The 27,019-nt window shown below is 41.7% G+C and overlaps 1 protein-coding gene across 3 annotated transcripts in view; it reads right to left on the bottom strand.

Annotated features, from left to right (window-relative positions):
- Positions 1 to 26,122, bottom strand: part of LOC123516280 (serine/threonine-protein phosphatase 2A activator-like) — a 91,270-nt gene extending 65,148 nt beyond the window's left edge. Inside the window, exons 1-2 of one of the 3 annotated variants that reach the window (XM_045275540.1) lie at positions 25,813 to 26,122; positions 3,380 to 3,494 (exon numbers count right to left, since the gene is read on the bottom strand). In XM_045275540.1, coding sequence (XP_045131475.1) covers positions 3,380 to 3,434 — 55 coding nt within the window. In that variant the 5' untranslated portion in view covers positions 3,435 to 3,494; positions 25,813 to 26,122. Of the gene's footprint in view, positions 1 to 3,379; positions 3,495 to 3,700; positions 3,802 to 25,812 lie in introns of those variants that run through there. The other 2 variants (XM_045275541.1, XM_045275542.1) reach the window with 2 other exon arrangements.
- Between the last annotated feature and the right edge of the window lie 897 nt (positions 26,123 to 27,019).

The raw sequence follows: 27,019 nt of genomic DNA, 5'->3' as shown, positions 1-27,019 counted from the left end.
GCTGCCTTGGCAGATCTCTGCAATTATGACTGTGAAGGTGGCAAGGATGAATTGTTCTCCTTCAATGTCATGAAGAAATGTTAGTATATACACAAGTCCAAACAAACTTGGGAGGTCCAACTTCCATCATTACACAGCTCCTAGAAGACGGGGTGCTCCACCTCGCCAGCTACCTTGATGACCTCACCCACAGCAGTCAAGGCTACTTTTCCAGGTAAGGCCTTTTAGGCCAGAGACCTTCCTAGGGGAAGGGTATATTGAGACACAGAACTTTTCAGTAAGAATACCTTTGGTAAGTGCCTTGTTAATGCCTTTGGTTAACACTCATTACAGTGTTATCACTTTAAAAATCAACTATCGGAAAAATAAAAATAATCCAACATGTGAGGCATGTTTATAAATATCAACTAATTACCATTCTGACTCAATGCCATCTAGTGGTGAGGAATAACACCAAGTTTGCAATCATAACAACACATCAACACTATCACTGTTATGGCAGCAGGTGGAAAAAAATTGAGCTACACAATCTCCTACAAACTACATGTGGTATATTATGCCAAGAAATATGATACTAGAGCAGCAGCAAGGGCTTTTGGACCACCACCTATGGGAAAAAGATAATTTCTGGCAACAGTAAGAAGCATTTTATTCATGTTGTTATTTTGATTGTTATTATGATTGCTCTAATTCTAGACTAGGTAAGTTTTTCTTATATTGTATACCTTCATTTTTATACTACAGTGGAGACTCAATACTCAAACTTAATTTGTTCCAAATGGTTGTTTGAGTATCAAAAACTTTGACTATCAATACCTATAATTATATAAAGCAATTCATTCTAACCTTAGCAAAACCTTAAGTTTACAAAAATTTCAATGTAAATATCTTTTATTTTATTTTAATTTGTACATACCATAAGGATGATGATGGATAATGTAGATGAGGAGGGAAGAAGGGTGTGGAGGAGGAGGGAGGTTATTCGTCGCAGGATGAGTGCTCCGGTATCCAGTATACTGGAATAACGATATCTCTGCTTTGGTATTACCGGTATCAGAATGGGACAACTGTTGGCAACGGGGAGGGTGCGGCCAGAGTTTTGTTTATATTCGAGTACCAGATATTTTCACTACTAGTAAATCTCTTTGGTGCCATTGTACGTTTCTAAATGGAAAAACTACAGACAGAACACAGGAGAATGTTATTCTCATGACTGCAGCGGGACAACTGGCAGAGGTGGGAAGGGAGAGGCCTGGAATCTTTGTTTACAACCATGTGTGCAGATGTTTGACTACCAGGTATTTATTTGAGTATTAAGTTAAACTTTTGCATTCAAATATTGAAAAGTTTGACCATTAAGACGTTTGAGTACGTATTGAGTCTCCACTGTATTATATGATATAAAAACTGGACAAAAAGTGACAAAAAATGGCAGCTTGAAAGTCTTAGTGTCAATTTTATCCTCAATAGGAAGATTCTCAAACATTTGTCACTTCACAATCTTCTATCTGATTGCCAGTATGGCTTCCATCAAGGTCACTCTACTGGTGACCTTCTGGCATTCATAACTGAGTCTTGGTCATCCTCTTTTAAAGATTTCGGTGATACTTTTGCTGTCACGTTAGACATATCAAAAGCTTTTGATAGAGTCTGTCACAAAGGTATGATTTTAAAACTGCCCTCCTATGGTTTCTATCCTTTTCTCTGCAACTTTATCTCAAGTTTCCTTTCCGACCGCTCTATTGCAGCTGTGGTAGATGGCAACTGTTCTTCTCCTAAATCTATTAATAGTAGTGTTCCTCAGGATTCTATCCTATCACCCACTCTCTTTCTATTATTCATTAATGGCCTTCTTAACCAAACTTCTTGTCCTATCCACTACTACGCTGATGAGACCAACCTTTCCATGTCCCTTCAGGAAATCAACAAATCTCGCAGGACGCCACAGAATGCCTGACTTCTGATCTTTCTAAGATTTTTGACTGGGGTAGACAAAACTTAGTAGTGTTCAATGCCTCAAAACTCAATTCCTCCATCTATCAATTCGACACAACCTTCCAGACAACTATACCCTCTTCTTCAATGACTCAACTGTCACTCTCTTCCACGCTGAATATCCTCGGTCTGTCCTTTTCTCATAATCTAAACTGGAAACTTCACATCTCATCTCTTGGTAAAACAGCTTCTATGAAGTTAGGTGTTCTGAAGTGTCTCTGCCAGTTTTTCTCACCCCTCCAACTACTAACTTTGTACAAGGGTCTTATCTGTCGTTGTAAGGAGTACTCATTGCATGTTTGGGGGGATTCCACTCACACAGTTTTATTAGATAGGGTGGAATCAAAAGCTTTTCGTCTCATCAACTCCCCTCCTCTGACTGACTTTCTTCAGCCTCTTTCTCACCGCTGAAATGTTGCATCTCTTTCCATCTTTAATTGCTAATTTCATGCTAACTGCTCTACTGATCTTGCTAACTGCATGCCTCCCCTACTCCTGTGGCCTTGCTGCACAAGGCTTTCTTCTTCCTCTCATCCCTATTCTGTCCAACTCTCTAATGCAAGAGTTAACCAGTACCCTCAGTCATTCATACCTTTCTCTCTGGTAAACTCTGGAACTCCCTGTCTGGTTCTGTATTTCCCTCTACTTATGACTTGACTTCTTTTAAGAGCGAGGTTTCAAAAGATTTGCCCCTATATTTAGACTAATTCCTTTAAAATCTTTTAGGGAACCTGGAGTTTCAGTGCATCTTTTTTTTTTTTTTAATGTTTTGTTGCACTTGGCATAAAAAAGAAAAAAAAATTGAATTATTGCCATAAGTTCTTCACTTCAGCTATTGTGCAGTGATAGATGCACTAATTAGGCACTAATAAGGTTGAGTGTACTTATCATTCGATAAAGACGTACAATTGATCATAAGTTAATACAAGAATTAACAAGTATTCTCTATCATTCATACCTTTCACTGGTAAATTTTGGAACTCCCTGCCAGCTTTTGTATTTCTATCTTCCTATGACTTTACTTCTATTAAGAGTGAGGTTTCAAGACATTTGTCTCTCTCTTTCAGTAATCAAACAGTTGCACATTTGGCTGTATACAAAGCTCTGTCCTCTCCCTTCTCGCAGCCGCCATTGTCCCATTCTGATACCATATTACCGGTAATACCAGTAATACCGGATGCCGGTGTGCATCCCTATTCCTGCCAGTCTTGAAAAAAAATTAAATAAATAAATAAAAAATTCTTCTGCATTATCCAGCAGTTTTTCATTTAAAAACTTACAATGGCACCAAAGAGTGATGAAAATCTAATTTTTAATACTAAAATTAATTTCTTCACTTACCTGTTTTTCATACAAAATATAGCAGTGCCACTGCTCCACATACCTTTTCGCCGAGAAACCGCCCGCTTTAGCGCTACGCCTGGCAGCGCAGCGCTCATTGCTGCCGCCAGCACACTGCGTGGGCAACCGTCAGTTATTTCTCAAGGGAGAGAACCTGACTGGGGGAGGAAGGGAGGGCAGTGAAGTTTTGTATGAAAAACAGGTAAGTGAAGAAATTAATTTTAGTATTAAAAATTAGATTTCTGTCACAGACACCTGTTTTTCATACAAAATATAGCAGACTCCAACATTGAAGGAGGCGGGAGTCAGAAGAAAGTGCCAGGCGTAGAGGGTGAAAACAAACTGTCCATATGTAGACACTAACCTCTTGGCTGAGGCCGGGCAGCATAGGGGTGCCAGCAGGCTCGGCTAAGGGTTTACGAGGTCCTCCTAACCCGTGTGTCTAAAAGGGAGCAGGCCTTAGGGGTCAGGGGATGAGTGTTCCAGGAGTGTGCTCAATACCCTGACGCAGAGGAAAGAACCCCGGCTACTGACCCAATCAACTAAGACGAGCAGAGTAAGTGAGCACTGGGGTGTTCACCTGAGGGAGCCGAAGCGTTACCCCAGAGCAAGGAGGACCTTGTGGTAGTTGTCAGCCCACAATGTGACCGGCTGCAACAACTGGACCCAGAGAAAAAACGTCGCCTTCCTTCCGCACTATAACGCGGAGATAATGGTCGGCAAAGACCGAGTGAGTCCTCCAGCGTGCTGCCTTCAGGATGGTCGGAACCGAGCAGTTTTCCCAGAGGAGCATGGAGGCAGCAATGCCATGGATGTCATGGGCACGGGCATTGACCTCGAGGCAGACAGAGTCAGAAATAGCCTCATGGGCAGACTTGATGGTATCCCTGAGGAAGTATGAGATGGCCGCTTTCGACATCGGTCGAGAAGGACGTTTAACTGCAACAAACAGATTCCTGGGCCTTGTCTCTGAAGCAGTCCGTTGTAAGTAGTGGCAGAGAGCCGGAACAGGGCACAAAAAGCGCTCCTCATCCATGGAACCGAGAATGGAAGTAAGGCTCTTAATAAGGAATTCCCGGGGCGTGCTGTGAACTCCCGTATCCGTCTTAGCAATGAACTCATGGAGATAGCAGACCATAAGATCCTGTCCTTGCCAGCTAGTCCGGGAGGAGAGGGCCTGGATCTCCCCTATCCTCTGCGCTGTAGCTAATGCCAGGAGAAAAAGAGTCTTCCTGGTCAGGTCCCTGGAGGACGAGAGCCGAAGGGGCTCGAAGGGGGCCTTGGACAGGTAGCGAAGAACTACATCCAGGTTCCAGGAAGGACTAAGATTCCTAGTAGGTCTGCGGGGTTGAGAAGAGCACGCCTTGACAATAGCACTCAACATCCAGTCATTGTTGAGGTCCACGCCCCTGATTGCAAAGACTCCATTCAGCATGGCCTTATAACCCTTAATGGCAGAGGTAGAGAGATTGCAATCCTGGCGCAGGTGAACGAGAAAATCTGCAACCTTTTGGACCGTGGGATTGGAGACAGTGTGGCCGTGATCTTTGCACCACTTCCTGTACACCTTCCACTTGTGCTGATAGTTGGAAGCAGAGGAAGGCCTCTTGTCATGAGATAAGAACTGGGCCACCTTAGAGGAGAAACCCCTGTGCCTCAGAAAGTGCTGGATAGTCTCCACCCTGTCAGCTGAAGCCCGGGGAGACCGATGTGGAACTTGTGGATGTGTGGCTGTCTCAATAGATCTTTGCGAAGAGGGAGGCGGCGGGGAGGCTCCACCGACGCCGCCAACAGATCTGGAAACCATTCCTTCTAAGGCCAGTAAGGGGCTACGAGGATGAGACAGGTGTTCCGGGAAGCCTGGAGCTTGTTGAGAATTCTCCTGATGAGGGGGAAGGGTGGAAAGGCGTACAGATCCAGGTTGTCCCAATTGTAGAGGCAGGCATCTGTGGCGGTGGCCGCCGGATCCTGAAAGGGGGACACAAAGTTCGGAATCCGGTAACTGAGACGAGTGGCGAACAGGTCGACTGTCGGGTAGCCCCAGACCCGCCACAGCAGGTGACAAACATCCATATGTAAGGTCCACTCTGTGGACAGGGATTGGTGTCGGCGGCTGAGGCAGTCGGCCACCACATTGACTGAGCCCCTCACAAACTGGGGCAAGATCGACACTGCATGCACTTCTGCCCAGTCGAGGACCTGGCGTGCCTCGAGGTTGAGAAGGATAGAGTGAGGTGCAGGTAAGCGAGGGCCGTGGTGTTGTCCGAGAAGACAGCGACAACTGAGCCCCTCACCACCTCCGTGAAGTGCTGGAGGCCGAGGCGGATCGCACGGAGTTCTAAAACGTTCACGTGGAGCGTCTGTTCCTGGATGTTCCACAGGCCACTCACAGAAGCCTGGAGGAGCGACGCACCCCAGCCGACTGTAGAGGCATCTGTGCAGAGAAGGTGGTCCGGAATGGCAACCTGAAGAGGCTGACCCTGCCCCAAGTTCTCGTCCTCCAGCCACCATTCCAGGTCCTGACGTGAAGCACTGTCCCAGCTGACTGCATGGTCGTTTAGTATCGACCACCTGTCCCATTGCTGGTTCAGTTAGATCTGCAGGAGACGCGTCCGCCTCCTGGATCCCGGCACTAGATGTATGAGGGAAGACGTGCCCCAGAGGTCTCAACCAGTGCTCCGCTGGGGGGGACGGGCAACTGAGGAAGGAGCGGAGTAAATCCTGGAGGCCTCGAATCTTCCCCTGGGTCGGGAAAACCCTCAAAAGAGGGAAGCGAATCACCATCCCGAGGAAGTTCTTCTCCTGTGCAGGGGTCAGGGATGACTTCTCCCAATTTACTCGGATGCCCAGGCCCGAGCAGAGCCTGAGCAGACAAGCTGTGGCATGTCGAGCTTCTACCGCTGAAGAGGCCAGTACCAACCAGTCGTCGAGGTAGCGAAGGATGCGGAAGCCCCGACGATGGAACTCTGCCGAGACAGGAGCCATCAGACGAGTGAAAACCTGCGGAGCAGTGGAGAGACCGAAGCAGAGGACTCGAAACTGAAAGTGGTACCCCTCCCACACAAAGCGCAGGAACTGACGGCTGTGGGGATGAATGGGCACCTGAAGATATGCGTCCTGAAGGTCCAGTGACACCATCCAGTCGTCCTGTCGGATGGCCGACATTACTGTCGGGACAGTCTCCATCCTGAATTTGGTGGTGACGACGTACTTGTTGAGGAGGGAGAGGTCGATGATGGGGCGGAACCCACCTGTGGCCTTTGGAACGACAAACACATGGCTGTAGAAACCTGGGGAGGGAGGCTCTTCCTCTATAGCCCCTTTTGACCAGAGACGCTGGAGCTCCATCTCGAGGGCGAGACCCTTGGGTGACCCTGGGGCATAACCCCTGGGATCCTCGAAGAGAGTGGTCAGGGGTGGAGGGGAAGAGAAGGGGATCTGGTAGCCTTCCCGCAAAACGCTGAGGACCCATTCCTCTGCCCCGATCTTGAGCCAACCTTCCCAGCAAAGGGCCAGACAGCCCCCCACCACCCCATGGTGAGAAAGACTGTCATTTCCGAAAGGGCTTACCCCTCCGTCCTCCTGACTGCCCACTAGGGCGGGCAGAGAGCGGTCCGGAAGATCCACTCTGAGGATTCCCAAGACGAGGGCGAACTTGTGCTCGCCGGGGAGGAGCAGCTGGAGGCCTCGAGGCTGAGGGGGGAGGAAGATGAGAACCGCGCTCCACCAAGGGAGTACCGGTGGCCGGACGTGGACGAGCCAGGGCCCTGAGAGCAGTCTCATGGAAAGTCATGGCAGCATTACTCTTGGAAGACTGGAACGCCTCCTGCAGCTTGGCCTCATCAAAGAGGAGAGGAGAAAAGACGGGTGACCGTCTAAGGATGCCCTTCTCCACCTGAGAGAAGGTGGGTCTGAGGTGGGCAATGTAGAACTCCCTTCTCCAGGCCCGAAGATTGGCATTGACGTAAGTAGAATCACGGCAGATGTCATTCAAGGCCATACGAACAGCCTTAAAGAGCTGTCCCTCTAAATCCAACAGGTGTGAGGGGAGATGCGGTACCGTCAGTAGGTGAAGGGCACCTAAGCACCAAAAAGAGTAGTTGAGTGCGTCCAGAGAACGACCAACCACTCCCTCCATCCTGGCAACCTCCTGCTGGTCACGGATAATCCTCAGCTCACGGGAGCCCGAGTTCAAGGCATGGTGCAAGTCCTGGTTAACGGCAGTAGCCTTCCCTGAGCATTCCTGGTCCAATACTGTGTACATCCTGGCAAACCTGCCTGAAGGATAACCTGTCATTGGCCTTCAGGTAAGCATTGTTGGCTTGCTCCCTGAAGAACTGGAGGGGTTGAGCCCTAGCGAGGAGAATTGGCCCTCCCTGTGACTCAGGTGCACCAGCTCCGGGCGCGAGAGGACCCTCTTGCTCAAGCCTTTGGCCCCTCGCGTCCTCAAACACTGAATTGATGTAATCCATCATGCGATGGTACATGGAGGCCGATGGGGGCTGGGTCTCATCCTCCTCCAGCCCCCTGGGGATGTGGAGGGACGGGGCAGGTCCTGGAGACAAGGAGGCCGGGCCCTGCCACCCCGAACAAGAAGGCCGGGGGGAACCATGGAGTACCTATCTATCAGTGCTATTCATGAGGAGAAGGTCACTACCCCGGAGACGGGCAGTCCGGGGGGTGCCTCCAGGAGCGGAGACGCCAGCCTCAGAGGGGAAGCGCACACCTCGAGGGGAGAGGAGGTCCTGGCGCCTCTCTGGCATAAGACAGTGGGTTTGGTAGGACGTAGGGGGGTCGGCTGACTCTGAGCCCCTAGCGGCCGAAAGAACATAGGTGGCAGCCCATGGAAAGGGCGTGGGCAAGCCACCTGGTAGGCGAAGGGGCAGAGCATCACCCTTGCCTGGGCCCTCACCCTGGGCCTTGGGGAGGGGCCAGGAGCAGTGCACTGGTCCACCCTCTCCCTGTCCCCCCCCACTGACCGGGCCTGGGAAGGAGCCAGGGCACCGGTCACCACTGAGGTGGGGCGGGACTTCTTGATCCTTCTAGCGCCATCCTTAGGAGGATGAGAACAATTGGAAGCCACCACAAGCCCCCGGACGGCCCCCCTTGGCCCCTGACTTGATGTGACTGCACACACCTTTTTGCGTCAGGACTCTGGGGGGGCAGGACACTGAACTTCATCAGGTCTCTGTCCGAGGACGAGGGGAGAGCTGAAAGAGGTGGGTCAGTAGCCAGGGAAGACACAGGGTTATGTAACTCTCCCAACCGTGAAGACACCAGGCTGTCAACAGAAGCAAGGAGTTGCTCCTGCCAGGATTCCAAAAACAGGGAAAGATCTATAGAGACTGGAGGCTTAGACCCCTGCTGAGAAGCTGAATCATCAGCAGTGAGCTCATCCTGAGAAATTACACTGCCTGCCTGAAGGGCAGCACCTCCAACAGAACCAGCAGAGGAGACCTGAGAGCTAGAATCCCCAGACATATGGCTCGTGTCACTGCTGATACCAGACCGGGTAAGAGAGCCCTTAGACTTACCCTTTAAGTTAGCTTTAGCCTCCCGCTTGCGCCTCAACCCGCATTGATACTTGTAGGCAGTAAGAATCTTATCCTTGCTCCAGCCAGAACACTCATCACACCTCTTACCTAGGCTGCAGAACTCCCTGCACTTGATACAGACCGAATGAGGATCATGGAGGACACTACCCAAGACCCTGGAACAGTCAGGCCTAGACCAAATCCGCCTCGTGGGCTGTGGTAAAGGAGACGTAAACACTGCAGAAGGACCAGCAGGGGCGTCCATATGGCTGGCCAAAACACCCTCCAGGACGGGAACAGACAGCCCCGGAGACACAGGAACATCACTAGAATCTTCCTCCATAGAAACAGGAGGAGAAAAGAAGGCGAAAAGAGGCGAGGAAGAAAGGAAGCAGCGGCGGAAACTCAGGTCTACTTGCTCTGCACGCCGAGAAATAACTGACGGTTGCCCACGCAGTGTGCTGGCGGCAGCAATGAGCGCCACGCTGCCAGGCGTAGCGCTAAAGCGGGCGGTTTCTCGGCGAAAAAGTATGTGGAGCAGTGGAACTGCTATATTTTGTATGAAAAACAGGTGTCTGTGACAGAAATAAGGAATATGGTGAGAGTGCAAAATGTTAGTGAGCCACACCCCTCCACTAGTGGATTCACATTAATAACACCAGGAGAAAAGTTACAAAGATGTTTTCATGGATAGTGACTGGTCCTCTGACGACCTCCCTCCTCCTTCCCCAGCGTTCTCCCCACATCTTCTAAGTTATCGATCACCAGCCTTCACTTATGGTATGCACAAATCAAAATTATAAAAAAAAAATAAATAATAAAAAAAATTTTAAAAAAATACTTTGAAATTTTTATAAGCCTGAGGTTTTGCTAAGATTAGAACGAATTATCTGATTCATAGGTATCAATAGCTGAATTTTTTTATACTCAAACAGCCATCTGAAATAAATTAAGTTTGAGTATTGAGCCTCCACTGTGTGTGTGTATTTACCTATTTGTGTATTACAGGACCCGAGCTAAGCTCTCTGTGTCCCGTCTCCTTGTCCATTCCTGTCATATCTCTCTTTCATCTGACTGACACACACCGCGTCAACGACATCACTGCTCAGTTTATTCCACTTATCAATGCTACGATGCGGGAAACTGTATTTTCTCACGTCATTTAGACAGATGTCTTTTATTAGCTTTTTTCCATGTCCTCGGAGATGATTACTTGTGGTCACCTTTATCAACTCTCTGTCCAGTATGTCAATCTTGTTCACCAATTTATACATAGTTATCATGTCTCCTCTTGTTCTTCTCTCTTCTAATGTGGTCAGCCCCAGCTTCCTCAGTCTTTCCTCATAGTCTAACTCCCTGAGTCCTGGTACCATCCTTGTTGCCAGCCTCTGTACCCTTTCCACCTTCTTCACATTTTTCTTCATATGCGGTGACCAGACACATGCTGCATATTCTAACTGGGTCTTATTAAGGTACATAATATCTTCTTCATCACTCCTTCATCTAGGTAGTGGAATGCAAGGCCAATATTTTGAAGCATGTTATATGTTTTCAAAAATCTTGTTAATGTGTTTCTCCGGTGACAAAGTGTTTTGCAGTTACTCCTAAGTCTTTCTCCTCATTGGTCTCTTTAATTTTTTCATCACCCAGCCTGTAATCCCAGTTTGGTCTGTATCTACTTCTTCCCATTTTCATAACATGGGTCTTGTCTATATTAAATTCCATCTGCCACTCCTTACTCCACTTATATATTTCATCAAGATCTTCCTGTAACTTGTTACAATCTTCCACATTCTTTACTCTCCTCATAATTTTAGTATCGTCCGCAAACATGTTCATGTAACTGTCAATTCCTACTGGCACATCATTAACATAAATCAAAAACATGATGGGATCCAGCACTGACCCTTGTGGAACTCCACTGGTTACTTTCTTCCACTCGGACTTCCTTCCTCTCACCACTGTTCTCATTTCTCTTCCCATTAAGTAATTTTCCATCCATTTTGCTAGTTTATTATTTACTCTTCCAATCTTCATTAGTTTCCACATCAGTTTATTGTGTGGTACTTTATCAAAGGCCTTTCTCAAGTCCAGGTTATAGATAGCATCCACCCATCCCTCTCTATGTTGTAGTATGTCAGTCACTCTTGAATAAAAACATAATAAATTGGATACACGATCTTCCTTTTCTGAAACCAAACTGTCTTTCACTCAGAATGTTTTCACTTTCTAGATACTCACTCCACTTAGCTTTAATTACTTCTTCACATACCTTGCACAATATACTAGTCAACGATACTGGTCTATAATTTAGCGGTTCCATTCTACTACCATTCTTATATATAGGCACAATGTCAGCTCTTTTCCACTCTTTCGGGACTAATCCTGTTCATATGGAGGTTTCCACAATATCAAATATGGGGTTCAACAATTGATCCTTACATTCTTTTAGCAACCTCCCAGATATGCCATCAGGCCCCATTGATTTATTAATATCCAGATTGCTTATAATTTTCCTTACATCTTCCTTAGTAACCATGATGTCCTGCATTTGCTTTATTTCCGTAGGCCTTCCTCCCATAAAATGCTCCTCCTTTGTAAACACTTTGCAAAAGTTGTCGTTCAAAATTTCAGCTATATCTCCAGCATCCTCATATATTTCTTCCCCATTTCTTACCTTTTCTATTGCCTCCCTTATATTTAGATTTCCATTTATGAATTTGTAAAACATTTTTGGTCACTATCACAGTTTTCCACCACCCTCTGTTCATATTCCTTCTGTGCTGTTCTCCTTACTTCAACATATCTATTCCTTGCTGTGTATTTACCTAGTTGTAGTTTTACAGGGCCTGGGCTTTATGCTCGTGTGGCCCCGTCTCCATATCTGCACTTATCCAATCTTACTTTAAAAGTGTGCACACTCATTGCAGACACTACTTCTTCATCTAAACTGTTCCACGTCTCAATACATCTCTGCAGGAAACTATATTTTTTAATATCTCTCAGACATCTTCCCTTTCTCAGCTTTTTACTATGCGATCTTGTGCTTCGGATGTCATATTCTTCTCTCAAGATCAGTTTCTCATTATCCACTTGGTCCATTCCGTTGATCAATTTATAGACTTGTATCAGGTCTCCTCTCTCCATTCTTTGTTCCAAGGTTGGTAGATCCATAGCCTTTAGTCTCTCCTCATATGTCATCCCTTCAAGTTCTGGGACCATTCTTGTAGCCATTTTTTGTAGCCTCTCCAATTTTCTTATGTGTTTCTTTTTATGAGGGGTCCACACTACTCCTGCATATTCCAATCTAGGTCTTATTATAGTATTTATCAATTTCTTCATCATTTCTTTGTCCATGTAGTGAAATGCTACTCCAATATTCCTCAGCAAATTATATGTTTCTCTAAAAATTCTATCAATATGGCTTACTGGTTGATTGTTTTCTTCCATCGTCACTCCTAAGTCCTTTTCCTTTTTTACTTTCTCCAGTTCTACACCATCTCCCATCTTATAGATTCCCACAGGTCGTCTTTCACTCTTTCCCATTTCCATGACATGGCTTTTGTTCACATTGAATTCCATTTCCCACTTCTTACTCCATTCCCAGATCTTATTTAGGTCTTCTTGCAGTATTTCACAATCCTCCTTTTGCTTTATAACTCTGCACAGTTTCGTATCATCCGCAAACAAATTTATGTAGCTGTTCACTCCTTCTGGCATGTCGTTAATATAAATGAGGAAAAGTATTGGTGCCAATACTGACCCCTGATGCACACCGCTTTCTACTGCTCTCCACTTGGACTTCATATCTTTAACTACCGTCCTTATTTCTCTCCCCCTCAAATAATTTTCTATCCATCTCAATGTGCTTCCTTTTAAGCCACCCTTCTCCTCTAACTTCCACAGTAATCTTGCGTGTGGCACTTTGTCAAACGCCTTTTTTAAATCCAAGTAGATGCAGTCAACCCATCCCTCTCTCTCTTGTACTCTATCAACTATTCTAGAATAGAAGCTCAATAAATTAGTTACACAAGACCGTCCTTTTCTAAAACCAAATTGGCTATTTGATATTAATTTGTTGTCTTCAAGGAACTCGATCCATTGTTTCTTTATTATTCTTTCACACATCTTGCATATTACACTAGTTAGTGATACCGGTCTGTAATTTAAAGGTTCTTCTTTCCTTCCACTCTTATATATGGGAACCACCTCAGCTATTTTCCATTCTACTGGCACTGTTCCATTTTCTATTGAGCATTTTATGATGTTGTATATAGGACTTGCTAGTTCTTCCCTACATTCTTTCAGTATTCTGCCTGAGACTTCATCCGGTCCCATTGCCTTCTCTTCATCCAGTTCCTTCATTAACTCTTTTATTTCAAGCTTGGTTACTTTAATCTCTTTCATATAGATTGTCTCTCTATTACCCTGTGGCCTCTCAAATTTGGATTCTTTAGTAAAGACCTCCTGGAATTTTTTATTTAATAGTTCTGCCATACTTTTGGGTCTTCCACCATCCCGTTCTCTCCTTTTAACCTTTCTATTGTTTCTTTTTGCCTAATTTTTCCATTTATGAATCTATAGAACAATTTTGGTTGCTCCTTACATTTTTCGACAATATCTTTTCCGAAGTTCTTTTCCTCTTCCTTCCTCACCTTAACATATTCAATTCTCACTGCCTTGAAGTTTTCCTTGTTTGTTGGATTCCTATTTCTCCTCCACCTTTTCCATGCTCCATCTCTTTTCTCCTTTGCCCTAGCACACCTTGCATTAAACCAATCTTTCTTTCCTTCTTTTGGTCTATATTTTGGAACATATTCCTTGACTCCTGTTTTGTATATTTCCAAAAATAAGTTATATTTGTCTTGCATTGTCTCTGAGTTTTCCATCTCCTCCCAGTCTACGTTTTTAAAATAGTTCTTGAGATTCTCAATATCAGCCTTTCTGTAATTTAATCGGTCTCCTTTGTATGAATCGTCTCTATCTTCCTTTCCTTCTTCTATATCTATTTCTAATATTGCATGGTCACTCTTTCCCAATGGGCACTTATATCTTATATCGTCATTCATTTGTATACCCTTGTAAAACTAGGTCCAATCTCTTCGTCGTTTCCTCTGAATCTTGTGCATTCCTTTACTCTCTGGTCCATCATATTGTCTATCATTAGGTTTAAGAATCTTTCTCCCCAGGCTTCTTCCCCCATACCACTTTCATAATTTTCCCAGTCCACTTCTTTACAGTTGAAATCTCCTACTAATATCACTTTTCTCCTTTCTTTAACGATTCTCATTAGACTCCTTATTGTGTCATCTATCATGTCTTTATATTCTTGATTGGTCCATGAATTTGTTTTTGGTGGCACATATGTTACATTGATTGTTATCTCTTTTTTATTAATATGCATCTTAATATACAATACTTCTGCTTTTCCTTCCCACATTCCACTTGATTGATCACTATCTCCTTCCTTAACATTATCATGACTCCTCCTCCTCCTTTACCCACTCTGTCTCTTCTCCATACATTATACCTATTATCCAAGACTATTTTGATTTCCTCATTTAGTTTTGTTTCAGCCAGGCATACAATATCTGGATTTTCTTTCCTTATGTAATCTCTTAATTCTAATTTACTTGATAAAACCCGTCTATGTTCGTATACATCATTTTTAGTCTTATGCCTTTATCATTTTAGTTAAACTTGTTCCACTTTTTCTCTTCCTTCTCGTTTATATACCATTTCCTTATCCTGTCTCCTAGAATTCTCCAAAAAAAATGCCTTCTTCTCCTCTTCTGACCTTTCATTATTCTTTTCCCTTACTGCTGCTGCCAGTTCATTGTATCTCTTCCTTTCTTCCTCATTTCTATTTTTCTTTATATAGATATCCTTGCAGCCTTCTGTTTCTCTAAGTTTTGTTGTTCTATACAATATTTCTTCTGTTGCTGCTTGTGATTTTAGTAATATTTTAATTGGTCTCGTTTTTCCTTCTTGATATGGTCCCATTCTGTTTATTTCTTCTACTTCCTCTTCCAAGTTCTGCCTATCTTCGTCATTAAGATTCTTCAGTAGGTCTTTGACTGATATCATTTCTTCTTTTTCTCTTTTTGGTCTATATTTTATATTTTTTTCTTTTATTCCAAATACTACACTCTTCTTTTTTCTGCAATTTCTCTAACTAGATTTTCTTTTGTCTTGAGGACTCCTATCATTTTGTTTGTCATATTTTCTTCTTTTTCTTTAAGTTGTTCTTGAATCAACTCTTGAAAATCGGCCTTATCTTTCTTATCTTGGACTCTCCATGCTTATACTTCTTTATTAATCACGTTCTGTACTCTTTCCTCTTCCTTGTTTACTAGATCTTTCAGCTTCTCCTTTTCTTTCTCGGCTTTACCGAGTCCTTCTTCCATCTGCTTCTTGTAGTTAGCTACTTCCTTTTTTAGTTCTTCGTTTTCCGCTCTTAGCCTAGCTTCATTTTCTTCCACTTTTCTTATCCTTTCTCTCAGTCTTATAAACTCCATTTCCTGTTCTTTACTCTCTTTCATTTCCATCTTCTCATTTATCAATTTATCTAGTTTACATTCAATATTTGACACTCTCTTAAGTAGTGAAGTTATCGTCCTATCGAACCCTTGAATCTTTCTCCCTCACCGACATAGTCATCATCAGCCCCTTCTCTATTCTCATTTCCATTCCATTTGGATGGAATATCTTTTTCACTCATTATTCTTTAATAATTGATTTCATGAGTGAGTCCACACTACCTGCCCAGACCACTGTAAATACTATACAACAGGTGTAGTGAAGATCAGCTGATCATCAACTGCGCCATCGTCCGCCTCAACCGTGTCTCTCGAATGTGTGTGTGTGTGTGTATTTACCTAGTTGTATTTACCTAGTTGTGTTTTACAGGGCCTGGGCTTTATGTGTGTGTGTCTCCATATCTACACTGTGTGTGTGTGTGTGTATTTACCTAGTTGTAATTTTACAGGGCCTGGGCTTTATGCTCGTGTGGTCCCGTCTCCATATCTACACTTATCCAATTTTCTTTAAAACTATGTACACTCTTTGCTGATACCACTTCCTCACTCAAACTGTTCCAAGTCTCAACACATCTTTGCGGAAACTAAATTTTTAACATCTCTCAGACATCGTCCCTTCCTTAGTTTCTTACTATGCGATCTTGTGCTTCTAAAGTCATATTCTTCTCTCAGGATCAGTTTCTCATTATCCACTTCATCCATTCCGTTAATCAATTTATAAACTTGTATCAGATCCCTCTCTCTTCTCTGCTCCAAGGTTGGTAGATCCATTGCCTTTAGTCTCTCCTCATATGCCATCCCTTTAAATTCTGGAACCATTCTTGTAGCCATTTTTGTAGTCTCTCTAATTTTCTTATGTGTTTCTTTTATGGGGAGTCCACACAACTCCTGCATATTCCAATCTAGGTCTTATTTTAGTACTTATCAATTTCTTCATCATTTCCTTGTCCATATAGTGAAATGCTACTCCAATATTCCTTAGCAAATTATACGTCTCTCTGAAAATTCTATCAATATGGCTAACCGGTTGATTATTTTCTTCCATTGTCACTCCCAAGTCCTTTTCCTTTTTACTTTTTCTAGTTCTACTCCATCTCCCATCTTATAGATTCCCACTGGTCGTCTTTCACTTTTCCCATTTCCATGACATGGCTTTTGTCCACATTGAATTCCATCTCCCATTTTTGCTCCATTTCCAGATCTTGTTTAAGTCTTCCTGTAGTATTTCACAATCCTCTTTTGTTTAATGACTCTGCACAGTTTCGCATCGTCCATAAACAGATTTATGTAGCTGTTCACTCCCTCTGGCATGTCATTTATATATACGAGAAAAAGTATTGGTGCCAATACTGACCCCTGTGGCACTCCGCTGTCTACTGTTCTCCACTTGGACTTCATATCTTTAACTATCGTCCTTATTTCTCTCCCCCTTAAGTAATTCTTCATCCATCTCAATGTGCTTCCTTTTAAGCCACCCTTCTCCTCTAACTTCCATAGTAATCTTTCATGTGGCACTTTATCAAAAGCCTTTTTTAGATCTAAATAAATACAGTCAACCCATCCCTCTCTCTCTTGTACTTTATCAACTATTCTAGAGTAGAAACTCAATAAATTTGTCACACATGACCGACCTTTTCTAAAACCAAATTGGCTATTTGATAATATTTTGTTGTCTTCAAGAAACTCGATCCATTGCTTCTTTATTACTTTTCACACATCTTGCATATTACACTAGTTAGTGATACCGGCCTGTAATTTAAAGGTTCTTCCTTCCTTCCGCTCTTATATATGGGAACCACCTCAGCTCTTTTCCACTCCACTGGCACTGTTCCATTTTCTATTGAGCATTTTATGATGTTGTATATTGGACTTGCTAGTTCTTCCCTACATTCTTTCAGTATTCTGCCTGAGACTTCATCCGGTCCCATTGCCTTTTCCTCATCCAATTCCGTCATCAACTTTTTTATTTCAAGCTTGGTTACTTTAATCTCTTTCATATAGACAGTCTCTCTATTACCCTGTGGTCTTTCAAATTTGGATTCCTTAGTAAAGACCTCATGAAATTTACTATTTAACAGTTCTGCCATACTTTTTGGGTCTTCCACCATTCCGTTTTCTCCTTTTAACCTTTCTATTGTTTCTTTTTGTCTTATTTTTCCATTTATGAATCTGTAGAACAATTTTGGTTCCTTACATTTTTCGACAATGTCCTTTTCATAGTTCTTTTCTTCTTCCTTTCTCACCTTAGCATATTCATTTCTTGCTGTTTTGAAGTTTTCCTTATTTTCTGGATTTCTGTTTCTTCTCCACCTTTTCCATGCTCCATCTCGTTTCTCCTTTGCCCTAGCACATCTTGCATTAAACCAATCTTTCTTTCCTTCTTCTTTAGGTCTATATTTCGGAACATATTCCTGACCCCAGTTTTGTATATTTCCAAAAATAAGTTATATTTCTCTTGAACCGTTAATGAGTTTTCCATCTCCTCCCAGTTTACGTTTTAAAATAGTTCTTGAGATTCTCAATATCAGCCTTTCTGTAATTTAATCGGTCTCCTTTGTATGATTCATCTCTATCTTCCTTTCCTTCTTCTATATCCATCTCTAATATTACATGGTCACTCTTTCCCAATGGGCACTTGTATCTTATATCATCGTTAATTGGTATATCCCTTGTAAAACTAGGTCTAATCTTGCCGGCTCATCGTTTCCTCTGAATCTTGTGTTTTCCTTTACTCTTTGGACCATCAAATTATCTATCATTAGGTTCAGGAATCTATCTCCCAGGCATCTTCCCCATACCACTTTCATAATTTTCCCAGTCTACCTCCTTACAGTTGAAATCTCCTACCAATATCACTTTTCTCCTTTCCTTAATGATTCTTGTAAGACTCCTTATTGTGTCATCTATCATGTCTCTATATTCTTGGTTAGTCCATGAGTTTGTTTTGGTGGCACATATGTTCCAATGATTGTTAACTCCTTTTTGTTAATATGCATCTTAACATACAGTATTTCTGATTTTCCTTCCCCAAACTCCACTTGATTTACCACTATCTCCTTCCTTAACATCATCATGACTCCTCCTCCTCCTTTACCCACTCTGTCTCTCCTCCATATATTATACCTTTTATCTATGTCTATTTTATTGCCTCATTTAACTTTGTTTCCACCAGGCATACAATATCTGGTTCTTCTTTCTTTATGTAATCTCTTAATTCTAATTTACTAGATAAAATCCCATCTATGTTTGTATACATCATTTTTAATCTCTTGTTCTTATCATTTTAGTTAAACTTGCTCCATTCTTTTCTCTTCTTTCTCTTTTATATACCATTTCCTTATCCTGTCTCCTATAATTCTCCAAAAAAATGCCTTCTTCTCCTCCTCTGACCTTTCATTATTTTTTCTCTTGCTTCTGCCACCAGTTCATTGTGTCTCTTCCTTTCCTCCTCATTTCTATTTTTCTTTATATATATATATATATATATATCTTTGCAACCTTCTGTTTCTCTGAGTTTCGTTTTTCTATATAGTACTTCTTCTGCTGCTGCTTGTGATTTTAGTAATATCTTAATTGGTCTCACTGTTCCTTCTTGATATGGTCCCATTCTATGGATTTCTTCTACTTCCTCTTCTAAGTTCTGTCTATCCTCGTCATTCAGATGTTTTAGTAGGTCTTTTACTGATTTCATTTCGTCTTTTTCCCTTCTTGGTCTATATTTAACATTTTTTTCTTTCAGTCCAAAAATAATGTGTGTGTGTGTGTGTGTGTGTGTGTGTGTGTGTGTGTGTGTGTGTGTGTGTGTGTGTGTGTGTGTGTGTGTGTGTGTGTATATATATATATATATATATATATATATATATATATATATATATATATATATATATATATATATATATATATATATATATATATATATATATATATATATATATATATATATATATATATATATATATATATATATATATATATATATATATATTGATAGACAAATAGATAGATAGAAAGATAGATAGATATAGATAGATAAATGGATAGATAGATAAATATATATAGATATAGATATTTTTTATGCAAGAGAGTAAGCCAGCCAAAGGCAACAAAAGATTAAAAAAGGCCCACTTCATTGCCAGTTCCCTTAAAAGAAAAAAAAAAAAAAAAAACAGTGAAAAGTCTAGAACAAATGTCTTGAAACCTTCCCCTTAAAAGAAGTCAAGTTGTAGGAAGATAGAAATACAGAAGCAGTCAAGAAGTTCCAGAGTTTACCAGAAAAAGGTATGAAAGATTGAGAATATTGGTTAACTCTTGCTTTACAGAGTTGGACAGAATAGAGATGAGAGGAACAGGAAAGCCTTGTGCAGTGAGGCTGTAGGAGGAGGGAAGCCATGCAGTTAGCAAGATCAGAAGAGTAGTTAGTATGAAAATAGCGATATAAGATAGCAAGAGATGCAACATTTCGGCACTGAGAAAGAGGCTCAAGACAGTCAGTCAGAGGAGGGTGAGTTGATGAGACAAAAAGCTTTTGATTTCACCCTAACTTGAGAAGCAACAATATCATTAACAGAAGCAAGTACTTCCTCCTGCCAAGATTTTAAAGACAAAAAAATATGAAGAGCAACCAGTGGCTTAGAGCCCTGCTGTGAGGCTGAATTGTCAACTGTGAGCCCATCCTGGGACAAGACATTACCATCCACAGCCAGAACCTCCAAGCTCCCAGGAGTATCAGGTAGAACAGAGGAGGCTCAAGATCACAAATCCCTGACCTCCAGAAGAGAGAGAAGTGCCATGGTCAGTGGCTATAACAGCAGGTCAGCAGACTTGCCCCTATACTTGGTCTTGGCAACCCTCTCGCGACCCAAACTGCACTGGTACTTATATGTGGCAAGCACTTTATCACTGCTTCAGTTAGCACACTCACCATACCTCTTACCTGGGCTACATATATCCGTACATCTAACGCAAACTGAATGAGGGTTGTGGAGGAAACTACCCAAGACCCATGTGCATGCCGGTCTTGAGCAAAATCTCCTAAAAGACCTTGTGGAAGCCTGGGAGCCAGAGGAGCCAAGAGCCCCAGGTGTATCTCCGCAAAGCGGCAAAACATTCTCCTGAGCAGAAGCAGGAAGCTCAGCCTGGTGGTCATGGGTGTCCTCCCCCTTGACAAAATCCAGGAGGAGGAAGGAGAATCACCAGAAACAAAAGTAAGGCAAAACATGGATGAAAACACAATGTGTGTAACCACGATGTGCATAGAGAATTAACTGAGGCGGTGCACAGCTGATACCCTCGGCAACGCCAAGGCACCACACTGTCAAGCAAAGCGGATTTTTAATCTCAGTGGAAGGAAGTAAGTAAAACAGTGGAACTGCCAATTTTTTGTATGAAAAATAGGTCTCTGTGATAGAAATGCAAAAATTGGTAACCTCCAAACCTTGGAATCTTCACCCCTCTCTAAACACCCCCCATGAGATTAAATAATCTAACATTTTGGGTATTACCTGAGTTCCCCATCAGTTTTATTAGTATGAAAAGAGTTCACCACTGGACAATAGACTTCTTTCTGAGACACTTTTCTTCCATACCCTTTCCCTTGCAAATCACTCATTTAGTTTTAATGCTAATGAATAAGTTTTGCATAAAACACAAGAATTCCTACATCGTTAGGTTAAGTTTAGTTAGAATGCATCAGTGGTTGTATATGTTTATTGACCCAAACAGTAGAGAATGCTACATGAAGCATTTTGAACCCCTCTCAGCTTTGCCTGTGACTGCTCACACAGCTACCTACCACCCCTGTAGTGGGTTATACCACTACAAATTGTTGGCTGTAGCAAATGGGATAGTTCAATGACTAGAGTGTTTGCTACTGTGGTTAGTTGAGTCACTGCATCCCGTGTGTAGATAAATGGTAAAATTTTGTGTAAAGCACACCACAATCATGGCCAACCTCGGGAACAGGAGACGAAGAGATAAGAAACAGGTGTGCGTGTTTCATACGTCACGACCTAAAGTTTAGAAATTTTCCACAAAGCTATGCGGTGTGCTGTAATGACCTTGTGATTTAACAGTCTACTCGTTGCATGTCAGAACCCTTCAGGTCATAAGGAGGAAGAGGAGATGTGGATAGTTTGTATTTCTTTCTTTTTATTTACGGGGAAAGGCTTGTGACTTCCTATGAGTTTAATTTGAACCAAGGAAAATGCATGGCCTGAGGAGATTCAAATGACTGAGTAGACAGCTCACAGGCCTTTGTTAATGAGTTCATTTGCCAATATTCCATCTTAGAAACTAAATTTGATACTGAAGATTTGCCAAACAGGGATCAGTTGCTCAAGAAGAAACTGTTAAGGGGAATGCCAACAGAGACCCATGACAAGCTGAGCAGTTTCTAAGAACAAGCCATACCATTAAGAAAGTTCATAGATAGATTAGAAAGTTGTTGTTTTTTTCATTATGGCGTATAGCGCATGCAGGCATACTTGAAGAGTATATGTGGGAAGCGCTGTTAAACTTCCACCCATTAGTGGTGCAGGCAATTTTATTTATAGTGGTACCCATATTAGGGCCCATATCACCACCCAAGCGCATCTTTGGTGTAACCACCGAGAACCTGGGTATCTTGGTGACTTGTAGGTAACTTTAAACCACTCAACAAATGGCATAGTTTCAGAGTGGTATGTAGTGGGATTCGAACCCATGCATGGACGTCTGCCTGATCCCACGCCCACCACCTTATCCACTACACCATTGCTTCCTTATGCCTAAGTAAATGTACTGTAAGATTATATCAACAACAGACAGTTAGTACTGAAAAAAGAAAGCCTTGAAGAGGAATTTAAAAAGATAAGTTTAGGAGTTAACTTTAAAATTATAGCAGACCAACAAGCCACCTGCTGCTTGATGTAAATTTTGTAGGACAGCCACCCATAACACCTAGGAATGTCACAACAAGCATAGGTACAGTGCATGTTATGACTGTGGTAGATAGAATTGTAGGAGAGGACATCTACACTGTCCAGATCAGAGAGTTTGATAGATGAGGCTAAATATGTCTCTCACCATCCAGTTAGTAGTAAATTGTAAAATGTTATCAGCCATTATAGACAGAGGTAGTGAAGTAACCCTGATTAAAAGATCCACTGTGCCTCATGTAAATCTTGACATCAAAGGCAAACTTTACCTAATTTAGCTGGAGTGACAGGTAATCCCTTGTGTTTGTTAGGTGCAGTACTAGTAACAATTGCCATCAGTTATGAAATGGAAGTGCAACCGTGGGTACCAGTACACATGGAACATAAAAATCTCTGCATTTAGAAAAATTTCTAAATCTAAGGATTTCTGTCATGAACGTAAGGAATTTTTTCCAACGGTCAGGAATACTCATTTCATGTTCTAGACATTACAATACAACCATTGATGCATTCCTTATCACTTGAAGTCAGACTGACGCCTTTCAGTACTATTACAGTGTTACACCATAATCAACACGGCTTTTCTTACCCTTCTCATCTTATAGACTCTGCTTCTCATTCTAAATAATTTGAACCCCATATATACTCATCACAAATTGTTTATAACGTTGACAATTCTAAAAATTTACCATTTTTTGCGCCAAGAACCAGCTAACACGCTGTGATACCCAAGTGTGCTACACTCCTGGGCACCGAGGAATGCAGTTAGGTGTGTTTGTTCGTGTATACATGTATACAATCACAGTGATTGGTTCTTTTGTTTGAACATGCAGTCACTGACTAATAAAAATAATACATAATAAATATAAATCTAGGCAATCAGAGCAGTTTCTGGAGAGAAGTGACTAGATTTGAATCAGCCTATGGAAGAAATCTGGCAGCGAAGGGTGTCAACTCAATTACAGGCAACCCCCGCTTAATGAAAGGGTTACGTTCCTAAAAAAACCTTCGTTAAGTGAAACTTCATTAAGCAAACTGATTATAACAAGTTTAACCCCTGACTTGAACTTCCATTGAGAGTAAACAAAGCGAGAGTGCATCATAGTACAGTGAAAGGTTTAATGAAAGTAAAAATTATGAAGTTAAACATTTAGGCAGTCTAATTTAAGTCATTATAATGTACACTAATGTATGTTTGTACATAACTTTATAATGTTGATGATCTTAAATTTATGGAGGGAGGGAGAGTGAAACGGGAAAGACACTAACCGCCAACCTGTGGAATGTAAACAAAGGGCGTATCATTGTATCACATACAAAACTTATGTACCACATTTCCACAAGGCTTTCCATTTTATCCATTCACTAGTTCATGAGGTTCTTTTAGCTTGCAAGGAAGATACGGTCTCACCAGCCTTCTTAATAGAGTCTGCTGACTTGAAAATAGTAGAGACAGTAGATGGAGTCAAGATAGTGGCGAGCAATGCTATTAGTTTTCTCGCCTCTCTCGTGTCTGTGAATAATATCCAGCTTCACTTCGAGAGTAAGAGACTTCCTGGTCTTCTTAGCAATGCTAAGCGACATTGCAGGGCGTTTTGGTAGTAAGTTGAGCAGGGGAAGACGAGCTGCTGCTGACGCTGTTATTGTTTTGAACAGGGGTAGTGAGTGGTGTGCGTGTTGTATTCAAAAGCCTGTCGGCTTGCATGATACGGCGGTGCTTTCAAACTTGGAAAAAATTACCTGGATAAAACTTCGTTAAAGCGAGTTTGGTGTTCGTTAAATGAGCAGATGGTAGTAAAATGAAACTTTCGTTGTAGCGAAATTTCTTTGTGTGAACCCTCGTTAAGCGAGGGTTGCCTGTATTTCCATTGTATTGTCAGATTTTACAAAGAGAAATAAAGTAACAACTTCATATTAATTTCTTAGTGTTGCTAGTCTGGTTAGGCTAGTTTGCTTTGGTTATATCAGTTTAATTGGATTAGATAAAGTTAATTTGTTCTGGGGAAGAAGTATCAGAGGTGTGTGTTGCCTCAACTAGGTTACGTTAGCTAGATTAGGGTAAGGTTAAAGTTAGGGTTAGGTTAGTTGTAGTGAAATAGATAAATTTAAATGAGTTGGCTTGGGCAGCAGTGACTAGCAATGGCAACGAGTACTCTCCACAGCAGTAAGAGTCAAAATTTTGGACTGTTACTTTTGTGGTACTTTGTGATGACCAAACTATTTTCTTCTAGTACAATTTGATCTGTTTTGTATTAACCTCTTCAGTCCTGGGATGAATTTCTACTATAAGTTTGGGCATGATTAGACAATTTTATTGCCATTAGGAGGCTTCTATGTAAGTTAAAAGATTTATGGCCAGAAACTTAACTATTTTAAAAACCAAATAAGCTTCTGAAGCTGTTTAAAATCACAAAATAGTAAGTAGAATGAACATGAAAATGTGTCATGGTAGTGAAGGAATTAATCTTTTTATTTCTTTATTTTCATCACAACAGTACTTTCTAAGGGAATATACCATATTTTTTTTTTTTTTTTTTTTATTTTTGAGGGGGCAAGAGGGATAATATAAAAACTACCAATCTGCAACGGAAACAAAATGCAGATTCATTCAAAACAGGTCCAACACTACCAGGATAAAGCAGTTTCATCCTGAAGTGAGTGTTGTGTTAGACTGTACATTTTGTAACCTCTTTGCCGAGAAGTCTTCACCGCCCCTCCCCCTTCCACACCACCCTCCAAAAGATTAACTTAATCATGTCCGCCTAGATAAAATGGCGTTAGAAATGCTCCAAACTGTGAGATGTGGACCATGCAAAAGGTTATAGGGTAAATTTGCAGTTTCAACCAATATACCATCTTATATTTCTTTTCCCTTATGTCTAACAAGCTTGGAGACCTCCTGGGAAACCTAACCTAACCAAAACTTGGTATTTATTTCCGATAGGGTAAAATGGGGTTAGAAATGCTGGTGGAAGTGTGATCTAGACCTGGAGAATATGAAATTATTACAGTTTCAATCAATTCGCCACACATAGATATACACATTCTCACTGTCTAGATCACACTTCTACCAGCATTTCTAGCTCCATTTTACCCGAATGGAAATTAATAATAACTTCAGGATAGAATTTAGGTTAGGTTAGGTTAGGTCTACGAGCATTTCTAGACTAACCCCATTTTACCCGATCATAAATAAATAAAATAAATAATAACTTCAGGACAGAATTTAGGTTAGGTTAAGTTTCCCCACCCTAAAACCCCACTTTCTCAGGAGATCCCCAAGCCTGTTAGACATAGGGAAAAAGAAATCTAAGATAGGGTATACTGGTTGAAACTGCAAATTTATCAGGAATGTGTACAGTTACGTGTGGTGTATTGGTTCAAACTGCACTAATACGTTATAGTTACGTATGCTGTACTGATTAACACACCCAAACAAACAGCAAATGTAACAACAAAAAGTAATGAAGCACGTCACCAATTACTTACCACAATCAATTGGCATGTTGCTGTGCGTTCTCCTCACAGAGTTAAATAAAGAACTATACTGTTTCACTCTCAAAAGCAATCTTAATCACATCAAAAAGCAGTACCGCAGCTATATCTGATGCATCATTAACGAATAATTCAACACATTCCAAGTCTCAGCAAGCCACAAAAATGTATGTGCAGTGATTTGTTTATTTGGCAGACACCACGGCGCTGATCCTGAGCTTGAGTGAATATATGCCACAACCACCTCTTGGTATCTTATTCACCAACCTCGGCCTTCTTACTCGTGTTGGCCAAATTCCTCCTTTTATATTATATATGTTATAACTCGATATCTATTTTTGCTACATTACATAATCTCCTTGGTTATCTTTGTCTTACACTGTTAGAGTCACAGCTCCACAATAAACAGATACAAGTGTTACTGTACGTCGATCCTCTGTCATCATAAGAAGTGTTCAGTATTTTTCTATGTGCATGAAAACATGTGTAAAATACTTAAGTATCAGTATTCAATGTCACATAAAGCCTCGCCTCTGCTTCCACCTCTGCTTGAAGTTATTTACTTTGTAAACATGTACATTCATGCTGGTGCCTTGAATATTACAATATTTCCTGAATATGTCCTTGAGAAGCAGAGTGTTATCATGGATAACATTAATGCCAGACATAAGGAAGCCACCTCACCACCAATGCTAACGGTGCGGTTTCGACAAAAGTCGGTGTAGGTATTACCGATATTCTGAAACGTACCGATATCGTCCTTTTCGACATGAAATCATGACACCAATATACTGATACCTACTTTGAAAATACCGGTAATACCGGTATCATTTTTCCTTTCTTTTGCGTAGAAAAAGTTCCCTTTATCTAACATTTTCGGACAGTATGTAAATACAATCACTCAAGGTAGTTTTAGGCTCGTGTTGACATCAGAGAGAGAGAGAGAGAGAGAGAGAGAGAGAGAGAGAGAGAGAGAGAGAGATTGTTGAATTAATAAATAAATACAACAAAGGAGGAGATTGGACCTTGCCACCCACCCCCTGGGCAAAGACTTAAGTTTAAAGTATAAAAAATATATAGACAGTATACCTAATAAGAATACTAGTACTTAAATAAATAAATACAGATAGTGCACACCTTATTGCATAAACATCCTACACTCTGGGAGCAAACTGAGGATATTCCCTGAGTGTATCCCTGA

The sequence above is a fragment of the Portunus trituberculatus genome, chromosome 40, assembly GCF_017591435.1.
Source record: "Portunus trituberculatus isolate SZX2019 chromosome 40, ASM1759143v1, whole genome shotgun sequence".
NCBI lineage: Eukaryota > Metazoa > Arthropoda > Malacostraca > Decapoda > Portunidae > Portunus > Portunus trituberculatus.
This window is presented reverse-complemented; position numbering and strand designations above follow the sequence as displayed.